This window comes from Mustela putorius, unplaced genomic scaffold (assembly GCF_011764305.1).
Source record: "Mustela putorius furo isolate JIRA1106 unplaced genomic scaffold, ASM1176430v1.1 tig00537350_pilon_pilon_pilon, whole genome shotgun sequence".
NCBI classification, from domain to species: Eukaryota; Metazoa; Chordata; class Mammalia; order Carnivora; family Mustelidae; genus Mustela; species Mustela putorius.
In genome coordinates, this window is record NW_025422471.1 from 13,080,141 (window position 1) to 13,105,647 (window position 25,507).

At 37.8% G+C, this 25,507-nt stretch overlaps 1 protein-coding gene across 4 annotated transcripts in view; it reads right to left on the reverse strand.

Annotated features, from left to right (window-relative positions):
• ADGRV1 (adhesion G protein-coupled receptor V1) overlaps positions 1-25,198 on the reverse strand; it is a 546,992-nt gene extending 521,794 nt beyond the window's left edge. For 2 of the 4 annotated variants that reach the window (XM_045074448.1, XM_045074449.1), the window contains exon 1: positions 24,650-25,198. In XM_045074448.1, the coding sequence (XP_044930383.1) occupies positions 24,650-24,671 (22 nt within the window). In that variant the 5' untranslated portion in view covers positions 24,672-25,198. The remainder of the gene's footprint in view (positions 1-24,649) is intronic. The other 2 variants (XM_004759095.3, XM_045074447.1) reach the window with 2 other exon arrangements.
• Positions 25,199-25,507: the final 309 nt, after the last annotated feature.

A 25,507-nucleotide genomic window follows, 5' to 3' on the forward strand; every position in this document is an offset into this window, starting at 1 on the left:
ATCAGGTTCCCCAAAGAAAAATTTTCCATTCTACTATTTAGAAGATACAGAAATAACTATGAAGCCTTCAGGGACCAAGTGACTGGAGCCTCAGCAATCAGTAATCATATATCATATAGGGATCTTCACCCATCAAATATGCTTCAGATCCCCAATCAAGAAACCATGCTTAACAGTTTCCAGAGAATAAACAGTAGAGCTGCAGGGAGGAGGGGTCAGCAATAGTACAGAAGAGATGCTAATTCTAGGAACCCAGCTACTCCTGGGACAGACTCCATCCCATCTAGTTGTTTACCCAGTCCACTCCCCATAGTTACAAAGGTACTTGGTACTCCCTGTATTTTTTTTTTAAGAATCCTGTGCAAATTTAGCATTCACTGGCCTACTAGCTTATAGAGTTAAGCTGCTGCTGTTGGTCTGCTAAGCCAATTATTACTCATCTGTCTGCCTTCTGGCTCAAAAACCACATTGTATTGTCTCCTCTTCTATTGTTGTGCGGCTATACAACTTAAAAAAAAAAAAAAAAAAAAAAAAAACTTTACCATAAAGTTTTAGGTGGTTTAGGAAGATCCAACCTTAAAAGTGCATAAGTTCCTATGTTATCCAATTTTCTTCAATATTCAAGTATAATTTTAGATCCTGTCATGGTTCTAACAAAACATTTTGGCATTTCCCATTAACTGCTTCCAACAGATTATTTTCATCACCTTCAGATTTTCAACTAGTTATTTTTTTCTTTTTCTCTTTCACGTACTTTTGTATTAATCATGCATTGGGAGCCAAAATATCTAGGATCTAGTTCCAAATTGGGTGATGGGCTCATGGAGATTTACTATACTATTTCTTCTACTTTTGTGTATGTTCAAGATTTTCCATAATAAAAAAAAAGGCTTTATAAGAAAAATCTCTGAAGGCTCCTAACTGCACTTAAAGTGCAGACTCTACCACGGACTACAAGGCCCAGTACAAACAGACCATACCTATTCTATCAAGTCCCACTCTCCCCCTCACTCACAGCTATCGTGGTGGTGTTCCAGATCCTTGGATGAGTCAAGCCCTTTCTAACATCTATGCTATAGCTGGTTGCTCCCCAGGCCTAGGACTCTCTTCCCTCCTACCTTTCCCAGGACCCTTTCTCGTCTTTTGTGTTTTTGTTTAAATGTCATCTTCTCAAAGGGACTTTTCTATTCTCTGTATGTAAAGACGTTTGTCCTGATAGCCTCCTCTCAGCTTTTTGTTTCTTTCATTGCACTTAATCACAGTTTGCACTTATCTGTCTCTCCCCTTAGAAGAAAAGCACCATCAGGACAATGACCTCGCCCATCTTGGATTCTCAACACCTAGCATGAGTACAGAGATGAGGCTCAACAAAATTGATAATTTTTAAGAAAAAGCATCTAAAACTTGGACATTAAGCAAAAAAGCGTGTGCCGTGTAATTTCAATATCAGATAGGGCACAGACCGATCCAAGATTTAAAGAAATGCACTTTGTTCAACTCAACATTTTTTTACTATCAATAAAAGGCTTCAGACTTAGTGAAGTTACATGTAAATTTGGAAATTTTCATGCAGTAAATGTGCAAATACTTTTTGTCCAGTGAAAGAGATATCCAGAAGTTATAGTTTTATTACTCGGAGGACAATGCCCAGCTTTATAACTAACCTAGGAATCTTATCTCAACATTCCTTTATTAATTTTCCTGTACATATTTAGTTCCTCAAAAGCTCTTTGAAGCTTTTGAAGCTTTTTTATTAACATTCTCTTGGTTTTCTCACTAATGGGTTGAATATCTTCGACATGTGTTCATCTTATATTTTTATGAGAGTCATGTTTACCAACTTTTACAGAGTGTGCTTTAACACAATCTCTCTTTTTTTCTTTTTTCTTTTTCTTTTCTTTTTTTCCAGAAGAGTAACGATGATAGAACAAATCACCCTGGCACGTGCATACAACATGCATACAACAGCTCCACAAAACCGTTTCAGTAAACAACTATACAGTTTGAACCAAAACTTCCAAGGAAAACAAAATGTTACTAAACACAAATGAAGTAAGTAGATGCTTGAGACACGAAATCTTTTAAATAACGTAAGTGCACCTCAGATTTCTATCGTATTCCAAAATATTTAAGCTTGACATTTCCCATGAGACCATACTGTCCCAATTGCTTGAGTCATCAACTGGATCACAAAAGCCATTCAAGCTGTTCATATTTGAATTACAAATGCTCACCAAGATAACAGGAAGAACAATGTGCAGAAGCTTCAATTCTAGACTACGTGGGGCTCTAGAAGATTATGGATTTCAAATGTGCTCTCTCTACCCCACTTTGGCAAAGCACAAAATGAAGGATTCACAACACTGAATCCTTTGAGGCAAATTTAGAAGCAATAAAGTCAATCAGGACGTGTGCACAGAAATTCCAAATATGAGTGTGCTAAAGGTATGGTTTGTCAAGGAGAAGTAAAACGCACTTGCCCTTTTGCTCCTTTGAAATAAAAGGATTGTGCGTCTCAACAAAGATTTCGTGAACCACCATTAGATGGCACCCCTCCATCTTCAAAAGCAAACATTTTCTTGAATCATGAAAAAAGGTTCTAAGAACTTAAAGATAGATTTTTGCCACCTATAACTCTGTAAAAATATAATTTGCAATTCCTCATAAAACTCAAAGACAAAAGTCACAAAAGCAATTTTATTGAAACTAAGATCTCACTGAACACTGCTATAATTAGTTCTAGTCTTTCATGCTTCTGAGATTTCGTGTTATCTTAAAAAAAAATTCTCTTAGCCAATTTTTCCGAGTTTCTTTCTATTATGTATCTATTTATAGAATATCATTTGTTTTCAATGACGAATCTAGGCACTGTCCTTTCTAAAGGAATTATATGCATGCATGGCAGGTAAGGGAAAGAACAAAGTAAAAAGTTTCATGTTTAACGTTGAAAACAGAGGTTCACCCCAAGAGGTCTACAGACATGTGTCTATGAAATAATACTAAAAAAATTTTTTCCAAGATTTAAAGTTTGAGGACACCACATATTTTAAAAATTTTATTTCTAGGTTATTTTGAAAAAACTGAGTCCACATTTCTACATGACATCAGTTGGCTCCAGCTGAATAGCAACTGTGATTTATAAAGAGAACTTGAATTCCAAGTTCACACCAATGTCTCCTCTAACTGGGATCAAAGAGGAAAGTAAAATACTTCTTCTGTTTATGCCATTCAACAGTAGAAAAACACATACCAGTGTGCGTCCACACATACACCTGCACACACATACCTCTTATAGGCTGTCCCCAGTGTAGGAGTCCAGGAATTTGATTTTACAGGGCAAAGGGAGAGCATTCCTACCAGTACCCTCTTGGGGATCCTGCAGTAGAAGTTATGAAGAGTCTAGCTGGACACTACCAATGCCCCTGGGGATGCTGAGTCCCCAATCACTTCTAGTCTCTGCCATCTTGCCATCTTTGCCATCGATGGACAAGTTAAGCCACTTCTCTGGACCCAAGTTCCCTCAACTGTTAAAGGGAAGAAAAATGAACAGCTACAGCACTAGGGAATTTGTGAAGCACTCAGAAATTCATTCCAGTACACCAGGAAGTACCAGTTTCCAGGCTCTGGACCTTCAAAATCCAGTGGCCAAGAGACTAAAGGAAATAAGACTGGGCATCCTAGGCTGTCCTGTGTGAGGCTCTCTTTCCACCCACCCACCCATATAATATAGCAATACTAGAATGAAAGGAGGACGTCTGATATAAGATGGAAACATCCAGAACCTAGAAAAGTTTGCAAAGCACAATGGAAACCCAAGATGGCACTGCCAGGTCTGAGGGGAATGAACTGCAACATTGTATTTGAAAACAAAATGGTGAGACTCCTCCTGGAAGGCCTGTAAAACTCAAACAAGAGAATCAGCTACCTCTACACACTATGTCTGGCATGGAAAGCACAGGTAGAAGAGCTATCCGGGAACTTTAGAAATGCCTAACTACCTGGTCACACCTATCACTCCAGACTCCAGAGAGGGAAAACAGTACTTCTCAGAGTTAGAAAAATAAGTCTGTATTCTATGTATAATAACTTGAGGTTCCTCCTGAGGAACAGAGGAGTACAAAAACAAAACAAAAGATAGACCAAGAGGGCCTGAAGATGTTTTGAGGTCAAAACTACTGTCAAAACCGTGCCGCAGGTGAGGATAATCTTCAGACTTTAACCCCACAAACCTTCAATTTGTTTTTGCCATTGAAGTATACTTGACATATAATATTAGTTTCTGGCATACAACATAGTGATTCAACAGTTACATACATTATGAAATGCTCACCACTTAAGCATAGTCACTGTCACCAGAAAAAGTTATCACAATATTATTGATTATATTTCTTATGCTATACTTTAACAACCCTGTGAGACTTATTTATTTTATAACTTAAGTCTATACCTCGTTATCCCCTTCACTTAGTTTTCCTATCTTGCCACCCATCTCCCCTATGACAACCACTAGTTTGGCCAATATTCATGAGTCTGTTTCTCTCTGTTATTTGTTTGTTCATTTGTTTTATTCCTGCTAAGTAAAATCATATGGTATTTATCTTTCTCTGTCTGACTTATCTAACTTAGTGTAATACCCTCTAGGTCCATTCATGTTGTTGAGAATACCAAGACTTCACTTTTCTTTATAGCTAAGCAATATTCCATTGCACATATATAACACATCTTCATTATCCATTCTTCTAATAATGGATACTTTGGTTGCTTCCATACCTTGGTTATTGTAAATAATGCTGCAATAAACATAAGGGTGTATCTTATCTTTTCAAGTGTTTTTTTTTTCCTTGGGTAAATACCCATTAATTGAATTACTGAATCACATGGTACTTTTATTTTTTTAATTTTTTGAGGACCCTCTTATACTGTTTTCCATGATGGATACACTCCAATTTCACCAACAGTATATGAGGGCTCTCTATTCTCCACATCCTCACCAACATTTGTTACTTCCTATCTTCTTTATATTAGCCATTCTAATTGGCATGAGGTAATAGCTCATGGTGGTTTTGATATGCATGTCCCTGATGAATAGTGATGTTGAGCATCTTTTCATATGTCTGTTGGCCATCTGTGTGTCCTCCTTGGAAAAAATGTCTACTCATTCTTTAATTGGATAATTTGTATTTTTTTTAAGATTTTATTTGAGAGAGAACACAAGCTGTGTGGGAGGGACAGAGGGAGAAGCAGACTCCCCACTGAGCAGAGCAATAGAACTTTTCAAACTCAACACCCAAAGAACAATCCAATCAAGAAATGGGCAGAGGACATGAACAGACATTTCTGCAAAGAAGACCTCCAGATGGCCAACAGACACATGAAAAAGTGCTCCACATCACTTGGCATCAGGGAAATACAAGTCAAAACCACAATGAAATACCACCTCACACCAGGCAGAATGGATAAAATTAACAAGTCAGGAAATGACAGATGCTGGAGAGGATGCGGAGAAAGGGGAACCCTCCTACACTGTTGGTGGGAATGCAAGCTGGTGCAGCCACTCTGAAAAACAGCATGGACATTCCTCAAAAAGGTGAAAATAGCACTACCCTATTACCCAGCAATTGCACTACTGAGTATTTACCCTCAAGATACAAATGTAGTGATCCAAAGGGGCACATGCACCTGAATGTTTATAGCAGCAATGTCCACGACAGCCAAACTATGGAAAGAACCTAGATGTCCATCAAAAGAGAAATGGATCAGGAAGAGGTGGTATATATATATACAATGGAATACTATGCAGCCATCAAAAGAAATGAAATCTTGCCATTTGCGATGACATGGATGGAACTAGAGGGTATCATGCTTAGCGAAATAAGTCAATTGGAGAAAGACAACTATCATATGATCTCCCTGATATGAGGAAGTGGAGATGCAATGTGGGGGGTTTGGGGGTTAGGAAAAGAATAAATGAAACAAGACGGGATCAGGAGGGAGACAAACCAGAAGAGACTCTAAATCTCACAAAACAGGCTGAGGGTTGTTGGGGGGAGGGGGAAAGGGAGAGGGTGGTTGGGGAAGGTATGTGCTATGGTGAGTGCTATGAAGTGTGTAAACCTGGCAATTCACAGACCTGTACCCCTGGGGCTAATAATAGATTACATGCTAATAAAAAATAATTGTTTTAAAAAAAGATTGTGTTGGCTATTCGGGGTCTTTTGTAGTTCAATACAAATTTCAGGATTTTCTGTTCTAGTTCTGTGAAAAATAATACTGGTATTTTGGTAGGGATTACACTAAATATGTAGATTGCTTTGGATAATATGGACACTATTTATTCTTCTAATTCATGAGCATGGTATATAATTCCTTTTATTTGTGCCATCTTTGACTTATTTCACGAACATCTTATAGTTTTCAGAGTTTAGGTCATTCACCTCTGTGGTTAAATTTGTGTCTAAATACTTTATTCTTTTTGATGCAATTGTAAATTGGATTTCTTAAAATTTCTCTTTCTGGTATTTCATTAATAGCATATAGAAATACAACATTTCTAGGGACGCCTGAGTGGCTCAGTTGGTTGAACGACTGCCTTCGGCTCAGGTCATGATCCCGGAGTCCCGGGATCGAGTCCCGCATCGGGCTCCCAGCTCCATGGGGAGTCTGCTTCTCCCTCTGACCTTCTCGCTCGTCCTTTCTCTCACTGTCTCTCTCTCTCTCAAATAAATAAATAAAATCTTTAAAAAAAAAAAAAGAAATACAACATTTCTATATATTGATTTTGAATCCTGCAATTTTGCTGAATTCATTTATTCTAATAGATTTTTTGGTGGAGTCTTTAGGGTTTTCTATCTATACTATCATGTCAACTGCAAAAAATGAGTTTCACTTCTTCCTTACCAGTTTGGAGGACTTTTACATCTTTTACTTATCTGATTACTATCGCTAGAATTTCCAGTACTACATTGAACAAAAGTAGTGAAAGTGGGCATCCTTGTCTTGTTCCTGATCTTAGCAGAAAAGTTTTTAGCTTTCCACCATTGAATACAATGTTATCTGTGGGGTTATCATATACAGCCTTGAGTATGTTGAGATATGTTCTCTCTATAACAATTTTGTTGAGAGTTTTTAATCATGAATAAATGTTGAATTTCATCAAATGTTTTTTCTACATCTATTGAGATCATATTTTTATCTTTCATTCTGTTAATGTGATGTATCACAATGATTAATTTGTGGATATTAAAACATCCTTGCATCCCTAGACTAAATCTCAGTTGATTGTGGGGAATGATCCTTTTAATGTATTGTTGAATTCAGTTTGCTAATATTTTATTGAGGACTTTTGCATCTATGTTCATCAGGAATACTGGTCTATAAAGTTCTTTTTTTTGTAGTGTCTTCTCAGGCCTTGGTATCATGGTAATGCTGGTCTCATAGAATGAATCTGGAAACATTCCTTTTTAAGACATTTTGGAATAGTTTGAAAAGGATAGGTATTAATTCTTCTTTAAATGTTTGGTAGAATTCACCTGTGAATTCTACTGCCTACATATAATACAAAAGTAAATTTTTTCTTCTTCTTAAAAGATATAGTGCTTATTTCTGTTGCTTTAAATGTAGCTCAAACTCTGTTTCACTCTTATGCTGGGGGATGACAGGATTAAATTTGATTAAAATTTTCTTACAGCTGTGGTGTAATTAAAAATATTAATTCCTTGGAATCATTAATATGTAACAAGTATGAACTAGTACACAACACTCATGTTACAAATATGTCATCATGACATTATTTCTCCAAATTAAATTAAATCCTACTCCAAATACCATGAGTCATGCTTGAAGGAAATCCAGCTTTACCTCTTGAAGGTCCCCTACTTGCATGCTCCAAGAATTCCAGTGGCATATGCATTCCTAAAGGATGTATGGTATCCCTATCTACAGTGATCCAGCTGCCACTGAGCCTCAGGACCCACTGCCCTGTCTGAACCTGGTCTCTTCCATCTGCCTAGCCTTGCTGTTTTAGTCTGTGGCCCTCATGCCACACTGGCCCCAGATCCTAGCATGGGTCGGCACTATCTTTCAGAGACAGTACCACACAACTGCCTGTATCACATAGTGCTATCTTCAGTGCACAGTATTCTTAGGCAGTTCCCTCCAGCTATAATTTATAGCTGTTATAGTGCAAAGTCCTTCAAGAGCTTAGTCTTTTTGTTCATGCACACTATTTTTAAAGAGCTTAAAGGAGGAGCACCTGGGTGGCTCAGCTGGTTAAGTGGCTGCCATTGGCTTGTGTCATATTCCCAGGGTCCTCGGATCAAGCCCCTCATAGGGCTCCCTGCTCAGCAAGGAACCTGCTTCTACCCCTGCCTCTGTTGCTCTCCCCACTGCTTAGCTCTCTCTCTTTCTCTCTCAAATAAATAAATAAAATCTAAAAGAAAAAGAGTGCTTAAAGAAATGTGGACCCTACTGATGGTCTTAGCTATGGCTGTATCTAACATTCATTCACCATCTGGCAACTTCCGAAAAATATCCAGAGTCTCTACAATGTGCCAGGGATTGTCTAAAGTCTAGCTATGAAGCAGTAAATATGAAAAAAATGAATATATTAAAATAGAATTTCATCTTGAAATTTTTCCTAAGTTTAAAAAAAAAAAAAGGCAAATCATCACTAGATCAGTTTTTATCTCCCAACTCTACCCTTCACACTGATATGTGAACAGTTACTGGGAAATGAATTATACACCTGTATACATTAGAAATTAGAGTAAAGTTTATTCTTTTTTTTTTTTAAGATTGTATTTATTTATTTGACAGAAAGAGAAATCACAAGTAGGCAGAGAAGCAGGGGCGGGGGGCGGTGGGAATCAGGCTCCCTGCTGAGCAGAGATCCCAATGCGGGGTTAGATCCCAGAACCCTGAGATCATGACCTGAGCTGAAGGCAGAGGCCCAACCCACGGAGCCACCCAGGCACCCCTAAATTAGAGTAATGTTTATTCTTCTTTGCTTTCATTGCTCTATAAGAATTTCCATCAGTATTAACTACCTACCTCTGAATATTTATATTTCAGAATTTCCCTTCTGAAGAGAAAAAGGAAGAAGGGAAGAAGAAGAAGAAGGAATTCTCTCTTCCTCCACTTCTACAGACCATCTCAAAAATGCAACACCCATACTGCCCTGAGAATAATCCACCATCCTTACTTCCGACCCCATTCTTTCATGTTTTAGACTTTACTCCTATTAGTTTGCCTCTTCTCTTTCTCCTCTCCCTCCCTCCCTCTCTCCAGTTCTCCCTAAATCCCAAATGCAGTCTTCCTACCTACAATCTTCCATCCTCAGTCTTGCTTTCTCTTCAAGCTTAACATCTCAACTGTATTCACCCCTTCAATAGCAAATTCAAACTTTACCTCTGAGACATCTCAGCTTTTCTAATCTCTATGAAAACTTGAAATTCCAACTTTTAAACTTTCACATAAGTTCTCAGAAGTGTGTTCCCCAAAATGTGTTCTATGCAATGCTATCCCCACATTTTGGCCAAATTAAAGAATTCTGTTGTGAACTACATTTAGGAAATAAATTTGTATGGATACTAAACATACCTTCTTAAATATTCAAAATACTTAAAACATAAAACAAATGCCAGAAAGGCCTAAACACAGACTTAACTTTATTTAATCCATCATTTTTCAAATCTATGATGTCACAGAACAATTTTCCCCTACTGATATCTATTTACAACCTATAGAACTAGACTCATATTGTCAACTACCTAGACACTTCCATGTAGCTACCCCACAGTATCTAGCAAACTATTTTAACTAAAGTAGGCAATTACCCTTGTTAAATAAAGACCCAATCCACATGTTGACCTCAAGACACTTTCACCTAACTGCTGAATATGTCCATACAGATGTCCTACCAGTACCTCAAATATATCTCAAACCAAAACAAAATGCTACAGACCTCCCAACCCACCTTCTTCCTCTATTCCCTAACTCTACATACTTGTAGCTAAAATGAGTTGAGTACCTCTCTCTTATAAATGACCAAAGTTTCCACAGGCATGTATCAAGTAAGATTCCAGGTTGAAATTATTTTTAGCAACTTGCTCCAGCAATGCTTACCCAGAAGAAGCCAACCACAATGTAGGACATCTGACTACCTTGAGACCACCATGCTTGATGAAGTCCAAACTAGCATGGAGATCCTGGACAACTTGTATCCTGGAAAGAGAGATACCTGGACAATTTCCAGTAGTCCACATATGTCATGTCCAGACATGACATCACAACCCAGACATGGGAGTGATTAATTGTCAGATGATTTCATCCTTAGTGACTCTCTGGTTGCAATCCTATGGTTCTCTGGTTGCAAGAAGAGTCCAGAGAAGCCCTCTAAACACCAGAGCTATGAGAGATCATTATAAATTAATTTCAGCCACTAAATTTTGGGGTGGTTTATTGATACAGCAAATAGATAACTTGAACATTTCTTCTCACGATTCTGCCATTTTAATATATATTAATTTCCCAAATCAAATATAATGTGTCACTTCAATTACTACATAATTATTTAAAATAATGAAGAACACATAAATTATGGATACAAGCCCTCAGAGCTTAATTAAAACCTAATTATCACAATCTTAGAATTACATGAATATATTCTCAATCCATTATCAAAAGAGGGAACTTCTGATATGTTTAGTACCCAAGTGTTTTTATAAAATGAAAATGGCAGAAATATTAATCAAAACAAGAATACAGACAAATCTCTCATCGTCTTTTACTTATCCTAAGCGGTTTCCCTCCTTATTTTCCATTCCTTAATTTCTTCTTTCAGCTACAATTCATTACTTGAAGAGAGAACACATTCGCCCCCAACCACCCCCCCTACACACACACACGTAGTCACATCCTTCTAAAAATTCTCTATACCTAAAACTTACTTTTGAAGAAAACTCACAAGCGAAAAGGAAGCCTTTAATAGAATTCATTGTGTGCATCACCAATATCTTTCACCTCTTGACTTTGCCTTAGGTGATCTGGTGTCGTAAATTAAAATAAGGGAGCATTTTTTAATAATGCAATGACTCCCCCAGACTTGCCCCTTTCATTATTTTGCTTTTGATGAATATGTCCAGGGCACGTGTCTTCACCTTCCATAACAGTAATCGTCCCTTCCTTCAATCATAAAATTTAGGCTAATCACCTGGTTTAAAAAAAAAAAAGATATCCATATCATTTTTCTATTTTTTTTTTTTACAATTCATGAAAGACAATTTTTTAAAAAGATTTTATTTATTTATTTATTTGACAGATAGAGATCACAAGTAGGCAGAGAGGCAGGCAGAGAGAGAAAGGAGGAAGCAGGCTCCCTGCTGAGCAGAAAGCCCGAGGAGAGGAAGCGGGGCTTGATCCCAGGACCCTGGGATCATGACCTGAGCCAAAGGCAGAGGCTTTAACCCACTGAGCCACTCAGGCGCCCCGACAATTTTTTATTTATGCTTACTCCTCCAACTTTAAATTTTAACTTGGCCCTATTTCAAATCCATAGTTCCATTTAAGTTTAGCAAAGTCAACCCCAAGAGTTGAGAATATCAGAAGGTAGGTCAACTAAGACTGATAATTTTACAAGAACTGGCTTACTTGAATGTCTCTTGTAAGTTGGACTTGCTGTCCCATTATCAGAGCACATTCTCTCCCACTCTAATATCTCCCATTTCCCTAACTCCAGCTATGTCCTATAACTTTAAATATTCACTCGGGGTTTAGGATATACTAGAAGGATGGTAATAAAGGGGTGCCTGGGTGGCTCAGTGGGTTAAAGCCTCTGCCTTCAACTCAGGTCATGATCCAGGGGTCCTGGGATCGAGCCCCACAATGGGCTCTCTGCTCAGCGGGGAGCCTGCTTTTCCCTCTCTCTGCCTGCCTCTCTGCCTACTTGTGATCTCCATCTGTCAGATAAATAAATAAAATCTTTAAAAAAAAAGATTTTTTTTATTTTATTTATTTATTTGACCTACAGATAGATATCTGACAGAGATCTCCATCTGTCAGAAAAATAAAATCTTTAAAGAAAAAGAAACTTTTTAAAAAAATATTTTATTTATTTATTTGACATACAGACAGAGATCACAAGTAGGCAGAGAGGCAAGCAGAGAGAGAGGGAAAAGCAGGCTCCCCGCTGAGCAGAGAGCCCGATGTGGGGCTCGATCCCAGGACCCTGAGATCATGACCTGAGCTGAAGGCAGAGGCTTAACCCACTGAGCCATCCAGGTGCTCTGTGACAAAGTATATTAAGAGAATTCTCACTTCCATCAATCTAGTCCTTTCCTTCCTCTATAGATAACCATTTTTCTTAGCCCCTGAATTATGTTGTCAATGTTTCTTTGCAAAAATAACTATATATAGACAAACTGAAATAAATAAAGCAACTATCAAATGAGGATATAATTGCACAGATAAAATAATTATCTCTAGTAACTTTAGAAATAGCATTTTGACTGACCACAGTAGAATAAATTCTAACAAATACAAAGAAAGCTTATATGCTTCACTCAGTATTCTTATTGTCAGTAGTAATATTATAAGTTATTATAGTGTTTAAATTATATTTTTATATTGTAGAATATATATTTTGGAACCACATTTTATATGTTGCAGAATATATATTTTGAAACTACACACGTTTATAAGATAGAACAAATAATAAAAGAAAACAGAAATGACAATAAAACCAAAGAAATTGGGGCGCCTGGGTGGCTCAGTGGGTTAAGCCGCTGCCTTCGGCTCAGGTCATGATCTCAGGGTCCTGGGATCAAGCCCCACATCAGGTTCTCTGCTCAGCAGGGAGCCTGCTTCCTCCTCTCTCTCTGCCTGCCTCTCTGCCTACTTGTGATCTCTCTCTGTCAAATAAATAAATAAAATCTTTAAAAAAAAAAACAAAGAAATTATATAAAGTATCTGGATGGTTAAATTTAAATTGGAAATACCAGTCTCACCTCATGACATTTTTTCTTTGTAAACTACATATTTCTGACTTCATCTATCAAAAAGGCTTAGAAGTAATGACAACTCAGTAACAACAAGCACCACAGTGCTTAGATTTTTGTCTCTAAACACCATTCCCCAGTAAAACCAGGGTTTCTTATAGGAATAACTGATGTATGGGGAGGGAAATATGCAAAATGAACCTGAGCGAGGAGTCTGCTCCCCACCCCCCACCGCCTGCCTCTCAGACTACTTGTGATCTCTCTCTCTATCTCTTTCTCTCTGTCAAATAAGTAAATAAAATCTTTAAGGAAAAAAAGGAAGAATTAAATATTCATCCTGTCTATTCTGGGTAAACTCCTTTTCAGAATAACCAAATACCCTAGCCATTAAGGAAAAGTTCTTCCTTAAAGAATTCCAGCTAATGTGGCAAGAATGACAGAGTTAACAAAGCATGATTGCAACTTCTAATAAAATAATTGTAAAATGATCATTTGTGGATGACACAATCAGATAAAAAATCAATTCAAACGGACTTAAAGGCTTGAACATAAAACTTGAAACCATAAAACTCTTGGAAGAAATTATAGGGGGTAGGGTCCTTGACATCAGTCTTGGCAATTTTTTTTTTTTTTAATTTGACACCAAAAGCAAAAGGAACAAAAGCAAAACAAGAGAAACTACATCAAAATTTAAAAAAATAAAAAAAAAAAAAAAAACTTCTACAACACAAGGGAAACCATCAACAAAATGAAAAGGTAGCCTGGAGAACGAGAGAAAATACTTGCAAATCCTATACTGATAAGGAGTTAATATCCAAAATATATAAAGAACTCAGAACTCAATACCAAAAAACAATCTGATTAAAAAATGGGTAGAGGAACTGAATACACATTTCCAGAAGAATGCATACAAAAGGCAAACAGCTGCATGAAAAGGTACTCAACATGATTAACCAGTTATCAGAAGAATGCAAATCAAAAACCACGATATCACTTTATTCCTATTGGGATGACTATAATCAAAAAGAGGTAACTGTGCTTACAAAGCCCTTGAGAGTTGTACATTTATGAGCAAAGTGGTTATTTTAAGTTTTAGAGTGGTTAGTTATGACTGAAGCATATATAAATTTGGGGCTCCTCTTCAAGTAAGAGTGTACAAAATTAAATACAAAATTGTTAGAGCCTGGGACGCCTGGGTGGCTCAGATGGTTAAGCAGCTGCCTTCGGCTCAGGTCATGATCCCAGCGTCCTGGGATCAAGTCCTACATCGGGCTCCTTGCTCCGCAGGGAGCCTGCTTCTCCCTCTGACTCTGCCTGCCACTTCTGCCTGTGCTCGCTCTTGCTCTCTCTCTCTCTCTCCCTGACAAATAAATAAATTAAAATCTTAAAAAAAAAAAAATTGTTAGAGCCCATTATCTCTCTTTGCATTCTCCCGCTTTCAACCTAAGTCCTTTTGTCTAATGTGTGCCCCTTGTAAACAACATGTAATTGATTTCCATAATGTTTGGTCTTCCCTGATAATCACTGTGCTCTTACTGAGGAGTTTGATTTAGAGTCACTTATTATAATTAGTCATACATTTAGAAACTTTTCTGCCATTTGTGCTTTTTGCCCTGCTCTTATACAGTTTTACTTTTTCTTCTCTTGCTTTCTTTCACTGTGCTTGTGAATTGATGTATTTGTTCTTTGAGAGTTATCATTTTTGCCCCGTAAATTTTTAAAAGTTTCAATTTAAATATCTTCACCTTACTACTGAACCATAAAAGGATCTTACAATATTCAAAACCAATCCTCTGTCACACAAACCCCACTAACATGCTAATTTTATGATATAAGCTCTATCTTATTTTACTTAACTCTCAATGTATAACAATAGAATTTAGAATTTAATCATTAATATTCTTTGTTTATCCAAATGTTTATTCTCAACTTTAGTCAACATTCCTTACATTTTAGACCTTTCTTGGATCATTTCCTTCTTTCTTAAGTTCGTGAGATAATAGGCAAATGCTAATGAAATGTTATTAGTATCTATTACAGACAAAATAAGACTTCAAGGCAAAAGGCATATAAAGACAGTGACTATATAATAACAATAATGTCAACTTACCAGGAGCTAAACTAACACAGAGTTCAAAATATATATATAAAACCCTGCTGGAGGGGCACCTAGGAGACTCAGTGGGTTAAAGCCTCTGACTTCAGCTCAGGTCATGATTTCAGGGTCCTGGGATTGAGCCCCAAATTTGCTCAGTGGGGAGCCTTCTCCCCACCCCCACCTGCCTGCCTCTCTACCTACTTGTGATCTCTGTCAAAAAAAATAAATAAAATCTTTTCTAAAAAAAGGCCCTAGAAAGAGGGGTGCCTGGGTGTCTGACTCTTGGTTTTGGCTCAGATCATGATCTCAGGACTGAGATCAAGACCTAAATCAGGCTCTGCCCTCAGCATGGAGTCTGCTTGTCTCTCTCTCTCTTTCTCTCTCAAATAAATACAATTTTAAAAAAATAAAATAAAAAGCCCTAGAAAGACTCATGAGTCAAAGCAGCAATTATTATAGAAATCAGAACCTGTATGATGTAAACCTAAGTGGAGGTCTTTAAGGAGACTTCCTTAAGGAAGTACCTGTATTAGAAAATAAAAAGGCTACAAGATTAATGTGCTAAGGATCCAAAAGAAGTCTATAAAAGTAAGAAAGGAAAAGAAATATTAGGGGCTGACACTTGAGCTCTAGTAGCTTCAAGATAAATTTAAATCCTCTTTAGGAATCGAGAGGAGACCAAAGAAGCAAAAGAAGAAGGTATCCTTCATGCACCCTAATCATCAAAAACTTGGGCTTCATGTGTGACAGTATCAGCTAATAGCAGCTAAAAGCTAGGCTATTCTAATTCCTTTACATGTGTTAATTTCTTTGATCCTCATAGCAACCATTTAAAATATAAGTACTATTATTATGCTCATTTTCTGATGAGAAACCTGACATATAAGTTAAATATATTTGTCAAGATTAGATCTCCGAAATCCAAAGCCAAGATTCAAACCTAAGCTCTCAAGGTCCAAATCCTATGTTTTTAACTAAATACTAGATTAATATTCCAGTCTTGCTAGGAAAAATCTTATAGGAAAGATAATTTTAAAAGCCACTATATTTATACATCCTATCATATAAAAATGTCATTAAATGAAAAATGCACATCTTTATTTTCTTCTCTTTATAATCAAACCTAGCCTCTAATTGGCAGCATAGCCTACTCACTAGAACAGTCTACTGAAAGACCAGTCCTATACCTAATGGTTAATGATGTAACAAGAATGGTTATTATGTAGAATTTCACACTCACAGTGATTTTTCCACTTGCAAGGGAATTAGTTGTTGGCATACATTTTATTCGTGAATGACATGATACTTTAATGAGAGTAGAAGCAATGAAAGAAGGCAAATAGGCATTCTAATTCTAATTCTCTCCATGCTTACATTCACCTTCTGGGGAGGGAGGGAAAAATAAGTTAGCTGCCTAGAAGAGTAGGGTTAAGATTTCTAATCACAGTGCCAATGAAATCGTTGGGATTTTAAAATGTTAAAAAATCACTATAAAATCTGAGTTTTTGAGGTCAGTAGTTACAATTAAATGTGAAAGTAGAAATCATCCACTCAGCATGTTTTTCAAGTACATGGTAGAATGCTTCACTAAACACTGAAGGAATGAATGGCCAATCCCCAGTATAAGAGCACACATGAATATTAGTGAGAAATAAAATAAGATGAAGTAAAATCCCCTAAACTATAACAGTTTCTGGAAATTCTATTGATTTTATTATTCCAAGTTCTCAAGTAGTAGTTATAGCACTGACTTATAAAAACTATGACACTCTAATCACCTAAAAACAAAAACAATCTCCTGAATTTGCTGACTTTCTCCAAGAAAGATTTCTTAAATATTAGGTAAAACTGCCACTCAGTATCAAATTGCTTTGTAATGGTATTCAAAGATTATCTCTAATTATTTATAATTTTGGTGAAAAATGTTCAAAAGAAGTAAAGACCTGATTTGGAAATATTTTTATTGTAGCGAGATTTTCAATGTAATGCTACCTGATGAAACAGATCTACTTATATTAGGAAATTTAAGATAAATCAATTCATCTAAAAATTAATAGAAATGTTTTTATGAGACACCAAAATATAATAGTTTATGATCATTACTGTGATCATTAAGGAATGGACAACTTTTGTACATTAAATTGCTGCTGTTTTTAATTTTGCTGACTTTTATAAATCTTTGTTTCAATTATAAAGTAAAACAGTTAATAACTGACAACCACGTGATTAAGGTTACATGAATTAATTCATGTGAACCTACGTTGCAAATCCCAAGGTACTAAGCAGAACTTTAAAATATACTTGCTTCTACCAAAATTAAACAAATTCGTTCAAATTTGTTTGTTCAAACTTGTTCATTTTATAAAATACATCACACACTTTCAGGAAATTAGTTAAGGTTTTAGATAAACCAATGCATAAATGTACACACACAGACACACACCAGAATTACTGACAGCTGATAAAACTATACATGAGTGAACTGGACTTGTCTTTTACCTAAAGCCCAATTCTCAAGTGATTTACTGAATTGTCCTCCCTAATGAAACATTTTAAACCTTTTGTAATTTGTCTTAGAAACAAAAATAATTTTTTTCTCATTTTGGTAGTTTAACTAATGTCATTTATTTTTTTTTTTAAAGATTTTATTTATTTATTTGACAGAGAGAAATCACAAGTAGACGGAGAGGCAGGCAGAGAGAGAGAGAGGGAACAGGCTCCCCGCTGAGCAGAGAGCCCGATGCGGGACTCGATCCCAGGACCCTGAGATCATGACCCGAGCCGAAGGCAGCGGCTTAACCCACTGAGCCACCCAGGCGCCCTTAACTAATGTCATTTAGATGAGTCCCTACTGAAAACACAGAAATCATTAGAGAATTGAATTCAATGTGCATCAAATAATATCCAATCACATTTCTGATTTTAGCATATCCTAGATAGGTTAATTACTATGCCAGCCAGGACTATACTTCCCTTTTAGGAAAAAACCACAGCCAGTGGTGAGGAGAAGTCATTGGCTGCAAGTTCTTCCTTTATGTTGTTTTCTCACAATCTGGTCCTATCTTAAATGTCTTAGTTAATTGGCAAAGGTCTATGCAAGGAAAGTTCCAACTGGTGAACCCTCAAGCCATACCTGATACCTCTTCCCCATAATGTGACCTTGAGCTTAAAAGAAGGTATAAAAGAAAAGGGATAAATTTCTCCTGAATGCATCCTGGCTATTTTATCCACCATCCCAAGTGACCCAGCAATTCCACTCCTAGATATATAACCAACAGAACAGAAAACATATGTTCACACAAAAACTTATATAGAAATGTCCACGATATAACAGTCAAAAAGTAGAGACAATCCAAATGTCCGTCAACTGATAAATGGATAAAGGCAGTATATTTATATATTCATACAAAGAAGTATTGTCCAGTCGCAAAAAAGAATGAAGTAGTGATATATGCTACAGCATGATAACTTTGAAAACATTACAGTAAGTGAAAGAAGGCAGACACAAAAGGCCACATACTATACGATTCCGGCCACATACTATATGATTCCAGCTATGTGAAATGTCCACAACAGCCATATCTTTAAAGACACAGATTGGTTGCCAGGGACTTGGGGGTGGGAGAGGATGGGAGGGAAGATTAATGGGTACCGAATTTCTTTTTGAGGTGATAAAAATGCTCTGGAATAGACAGCGGGGACTGTTGTCCAACTCTGTAAATATATTAAAAACCATTGAATTACTCACTTTAAAAGGTAGGGGTTTTTTTTATTTTTTTTTTTTTTTTTGATGAGTGAATTCTATCTCACCTTTATTAAAAAAATCCAACTGACCCTGCACTTCCAGCCATCTCTTTCTCTTCTTTCAACAACTACAGTCAAGTTGATCTACTGTGTATCTGGGACAAGACACCTGGATCACTCCTCCCTCTGCACCCCTGATCCATGCTATTCTTGGGGCTCTTCTCTCTACTTCTCTCTACTCCCTCTTCTTCTCCACCATTCTGCGAAGTCCATATCAGGTCCCACTTTTTCCATAACACTTTCCATCCCTAGTGGACTAGTCTGCCAAAGCACAGGTAAGCCTTCTTTATTTCATTCCTGTTCACCAACTCTGCTGAATATAGTTGAATAATATACAAATATACAAATGACTCTAATTATAGGTGCAGATAGGGCTTTCACTTTATATCAGAGCTTGGAAATATAAAAGATAGTGCAATTCTTTCATATACGTTCTCAAATTATATTGATCACGTGCCAGACTTAAATCTAAAATATTTCTCTTACATCTTTTCAGTGAAACCTTATTTGAAAAATGAGAAATGTATTATTTTATTTCCAAATAATTACCTACATACAACTTTGTAAAAATAGTGCTGCATAAAAAGATGAGCTAAATTGAATTACTGACCCACGACACAGATTAAAGGATAATATCATTACAATTATCCTAACAAAAGGACTATCAAAACATACAGTGCTGTCTTAAGAAGAATAGGATATGGGCATGAAGTATATTAATATTACCTAATTATCAGAATTCATGACTAAAGAAGCTAACAAAATCTTATCTTCAATTAGCACACAAATACAAACCCTTGAATTATTTCCACAGTATACTTTAGAGCACTTGCTCACTTGTTACAAGAAAGAAAAATTCTTTTCTCTTTTACACATATTCCCCCACAGAATTCTTTTTTGCAGAAAGAGTGCAAAGTAAATACAAATAATTAAGAATTGCTTCTTCTTTGTTAATTTTGAGTCATCTCACCTATTTCCCTCTATCTAACATATATACCTTCTGTTCACTGTGCCCACTGCATGCAGAAATAAACTAAGAGTGCCACACAATGCCTTTTTTGAAGTTGTATTTTGAAGCTTTTTTATTTGAAGCTGTTCGGTATCTTTCAACCTGGGCCACATTTCGATAATGACTATTTAATAATTACAATCATCCCCTTATTAGCGTGGCATTTCATTTTCCTTGCCTTATGGCACCCCGCAATTGAAGGCAAGGAAAACTCTCTGTTGATTAGTTATTTAAGACCAGCAACAATAACTATGCTGGAGAGAAGGCTACTTGGAGAGGATTACATAAGAGCTGGAGCTCAACTGCCTCAGACAGAGAGCAGCAAATTATAAACCCAAGTACTTCATTGCATGTAACCAAATTGGCTAGTTGAAATGCTAATTGCCTTTCAGCAAAACTAAAGACAGACAGGGAACCTTGTGCTTCAGAGAATGAAATGCATTTTTACTCCACTTCTGCACTATTGTCTTGCTGAGAATCATTTGAAATCTATTCATAAAGGTAGCTCTTTCCCTAACCTTTAAAATGTGGGAAATTTATTTAGCCCCTACCAGCACCTCCAATGCACTGATGGCCAAGATGCGAACAGATGGTTGGATTTAAGCCACGTTAAGCCCCTAATAAAGTAAGGCATGAAAGAATTCTATGTTCAAATATACAGCACAAATCAAGAAAATGTGCCTAGGAAAAGGAAATTTTGAATAACAAATTTATGAATGAATGTTATCAAATACTATCATCCTTAAAACATTAATATTTTCAGCATAATTATATTCAAACACATATGGCAAGAGCGATCATTGCCTATTTCAAAGAAACCCCCAGCTTCCCTTTATACTTAATAATTTTCTATTAGTTCAAAACTCATTTATGGAGAATTATTCCAACAGCCAGTTTTCCCCCTTTATATGAAAAAGAGTCCATTCGGGGTTTTCAGAATCCTGAATATATGAATGAGAAATGCCCTATCAGCATCCTGCCCCCATTCTGAGATATAGCCAGCCTTACGCCTGACTGCACCAGAAAGGGCCCCATGACCACCTGCCCAGCAGCTGGGGGAGGGACTTGGTCTGGTACATTTTGAAGTGTATAGTGTGTCACAGTGGAATCAGAAAACACAGCCTTTGTATTACCACAGTCTCCTGCGACCCAGCTCCACCCTTCTCCTCCTCTTCCACACCTCCATTGGGGCAACAGAGCTCGGACGCTGTGGCCTCTTGTGTGGCCTGACATCCTGACACACTAGGGAATCCTCCATACATGCAAAGATGCCCCCCACCCCGTCTACCCGCCCCCACCCCATCCTGCCTTGTGAAGGGAGAAAAACGGGCATGCATGCCCAGAAATCAACTTTCTGTACTACTTCATTCTGTATGAGAGTCTTTTTAACTTCATTTCTCAACAAGTATCATTATTTATAGAAAGTTTGAGCGGCCTGAGAGTGACAAAACACTTAAGTAGAGCTTTCGATTGTAAACAGTTCCAATAAAAGATTCAGCTCTCACCCCGAATCAGAAGGAGTTATGGCGAAAAAAGAAATCTTTCTGGCTAGATGTTCATCAGAATCTTTGGACAGTGGAGTTCCTGGTGATTTTTCTTTCTCCTGTACTGTCTGAATTTCCCACTTGATTTTGTACAGTTATTTCCAAGTCAAAGAAGGAGATAGATGGACATTCAACCGCATGTAATACTAAGCTGTTTAACTTTTCTCACAAAATCAGGGAAATGCCCATCCAAATCTCTCCCTGACCACACTACATTTTATAATCAAATTAAGCTATCATCATCTAAGGAGCTCAATATGCTTTAAAAGCATCCATAAATTATCTGGTTGCCCTCTATGTGAAGTCAAAGTAATGACAGCACAGTGCTTGCACGTGGTGCAGACTTTTGGACCCAGTGTATATAATGACTTATCAGAGGTAAATACAAAGCCTATAACAAAGTCAGTATATTAATCATTTTGCTCAAATCTAGAGACACTAAAGAAAGATATAATATAGTCCCTGGCCTCAAAGATTTAGTAGACTAATTGGGTAACACTGAAATTTTCAGTAACAGTAGGACAGAAATATTAAAATAGAGCATGAGGCAGTGTTTGGTTGATGTCAATAAGTCATACATGTAATGACCAAGTTAATCAGTTACCATGTTCTTGTTTATTAATTTATGGGAGTATCCAGTCATAATGCAAAAAGAGAATCTGTGACTTTAAGTCTCTCAACTTTTCTGTTTCAGTTTACCCAAGTAGGAAATAAAGAGGTTGATGTAGTTTAGCTCCAAATTTCCTCCCAGTGCTCAAGGAGTGCAACAGTGTCTTTACAGCCTTTGACTTTCTGAACACTAAGGGATCACACACCCAATCTAAGGCAAAATATATTTTCTTTGTGGGTCCTCCCAGGTCACAGATCTTTCTGCCTCAGTTTTTTATCTGCAAATCAGGATAACAGTATTTGATGATTAAATACAGAGTTACTCTTTTTAAAGGGCCTAGAATTCCTCACACACAGTAAATTTACATTCAGTAAATGCAGTATACTATTATCATTCACTGTGGGGGCATGAACAAAAGGGTTTAGTCACAGTTAATTCTGTTGTGAACACTTTTTCTTTGGGTACAATATGGGCAAAGGCACCTGCAAGAAAAAGATGTATGAAATACTCTGCCTCATACTAGCTTCTGTCTTACCATATTATTTCTAATTATTACTTCTATTACCATCAAAGTATTTGTGTTCCAAATATGTCTCACATTATCCTTTCCCAACAATGAATACAACTGGCATTCAATATTTGATATATATACACAGCATAAAACTATAACTGCTGTTATTAAAATATAATAAATGTTGACTGATACATGATTTCTGTTTCTGATATTAAGACTCAGTGTTGTTCCATAATTTACCTGCACCTCATCATGTACTTACATTTTAGTCTAAGATTATTTTTAGTTGATGTTTATACATGGTTTCAGCTTTTAATCATCACATTCAGTATAGGGTAGAGCTTAGAGTACTCAGGAAAGATCCTTGATCAGCTCTTACTAACTGGAGAACTTTTGCAAGGGACTTAAACTTTCCATGCCTCAATATCATTATCTGTAAATTGGGATAATACTAATCTATGGTCTTGTGGTAAGTGTTAAATAACCTATATAAAGGGTTTCTCAGAATTCATTACATAAAATTCATTACATAAGAGGCATTCAGTAGGGGTGGCTACTATTGTGACTCCTCATGGAAAAAACATGGAGATACAATTTGACCATACTTATTTTTAGTGTATACATGTTGGCTACTTGTTTTTAAAAGGTATAAGACTTAGCATCTCTACCTGAAATAAGTCTTTTCAGTTACCTGGTTCCATCCCTTTATTTTGTAAATAAGGAAAAATCAGGTGCAGAAGGATGGATGAATGTCCAAAGTCACAGTAAGTTAACTGCAAGCCAAGACATAACTAATTGCATATAGTTAAAAGATTCTATTATGTCACAGTTCACTCTGTATTTGGCACAACCTAAGTAAATCACCCCCAAAAAAATGTTGGGGCGCCTGGCTCAGTGGGTTGGGCCTCTGCCTTCCAATTGGGTCATGATCTCAGGGTCCTGGGATAGAGCCCCACATTGGGCTCTCTACTCAGCAGGGAGCCTGCTCCCCCCCCCCCCCGCTGCCTATTTGTGATCTCTCTTTCTCTGTCAAATAAATAAGCAAAATCTTTTAAAAAAAATTGTTGTTGTTCCTTTGTATCTTGACTAAATCATCTTTTTTTAATGTTGTTTTTTTGTTGTTGTTCTATCTAGCTGTTTTTATAAGTGACACACAAAGGGGAGGGAAAAGACTTTAGTAATGTAATAACTTCAGAAAGAATTTTTAAATAATGCTGTATTAGTTAAGGTGTATTTTTTGAGCTTTATCCTAATGGTTGGTAATCATGCACTCTCAGGTTTGATAGGAGTAACTTCTAAAACAGTCCACAGCTTACATATAAACACATTACAGACATTTTTAAAGGTTGTAGGTTTCGTGAAATGTTAAAAGTCGGTTTAAAATAAAAGTTACAACGAGTAAGTTAATATAGCACCTTAAAATGAGATTCTTCCCCCATGAACACTAGCACAGTTTCTTAGTTTTAATTTTAAGAAAAAAAAAATCAATTTTAAAATACCTGAAGACATTAAAAATGTCTAAGCTTTTTAAAAATGTATATATTATTCCACGGTTCCAGGCTAATTCCAAACTCCCTGAAATCAACATATTTCACTGAAAATTCTTCGACACAGCGGTTATTTTTTAACATAAGACTCCTTAAGTTCATTTCAGCGTTCTCATTAATTATTACCTGTGGCGCGCCGTTCTTGGTCGGTTATTTTCCAAGCAGACTTTTTAAAATTAAAGCTAGGGTTCGGGTTTCAAAGAGAGGAGAGGAAAGGGAAAGAGAGGAAAGGAAAGTCTTCCCTCTGCTGATTCCCACTTCTCACGTTCCTTGAGACCAAGCTGCTTTTGCAAGCGCGGCTGGCAGGAACCGAGCGCTCACCGCCCCGCCGCAGCCCCGGGTGGAGTGGACGCGGACAGCTGTGCGGGATAAGCGCAGCCTGCCGCGCGGGGCGCACGCCCTGCCTCCCGCGCTCACGCCTCCACCTCGAGCAACAGGTGCGGGAGCAGCGCCTCTGCGCGCTGCGCGTGCTGCGCCGCTCCCTTGTAGCACGGGGGATGCTCGCGGCACCATCCCCCAGCCCTGGCCTACCTAGCCCTGGGGACACCGACATCCGCGCGCGCCCTTCGGTCCCCGCGGGTCCCTTTCGCACACCGTCGTTCTGCCTCTCGCTCGCGTCCCTAGGCTTCGCCGCGGCTGCTGGTCCTCTCCCCTGTAGTCGGGTCAGGACGGTGGCTCCATTCTCCTCCCCCCTCTCTCCTCCCCCTTCATCCTCCGTCTGCTCCAATAGGACTCGCGGCTCCCCGGGCTGCACTCACCTGACCAGCGGAGCGGGGGTGGCTGCCCAAGGCAGCGCGCCCCCGTCTGCGCAGCGGGCAGCCAGGTCTGCGCTCTGGCGTCGAGAACACCCTGCAGTGGCCATCCCTAATGGATTGTTCCGGCCGCGGGGCGCCTAAGCTGACCTGCCTGCGCGCTGGAACCCCGGAGTCTGGACTCCGTCTGCACCGCGCAGGGGAGATACGCGGTTCGGGCTTCTTGGTGTTGTACTCTTTGATTAAACTTTGTAGTTTGTCCGCTTGTGCACCGGGACACCATCTGCCACCCGACTGGCGGGCACTCCGCCCTGGCCACTCCACTGTAAGCAATTCACGGTGTTCTTTCTGAGAAGAAAAGCCACTTACTGGTTCTTGCTCCTTTCCGAAGGACATTTATTTGAACTTTGACTGAAGCGCCTCTCCTGAGTTGTTCACAATGAGAATTTGCGCACAAATGGGTGAAGTATTAGAAAGGAGGACCCTGCCCGTACATGTACTTAGAAACGAAGACTAAGATCAACTTATAGGTAAACTATATCTCTTTTATAAACGAGGGTTAATTCCTACCTTGTACGGTTGTTACAAGGATTAGATGAATAAGATCTTGTGTGAATTGCCGCGCTACAACTGACAC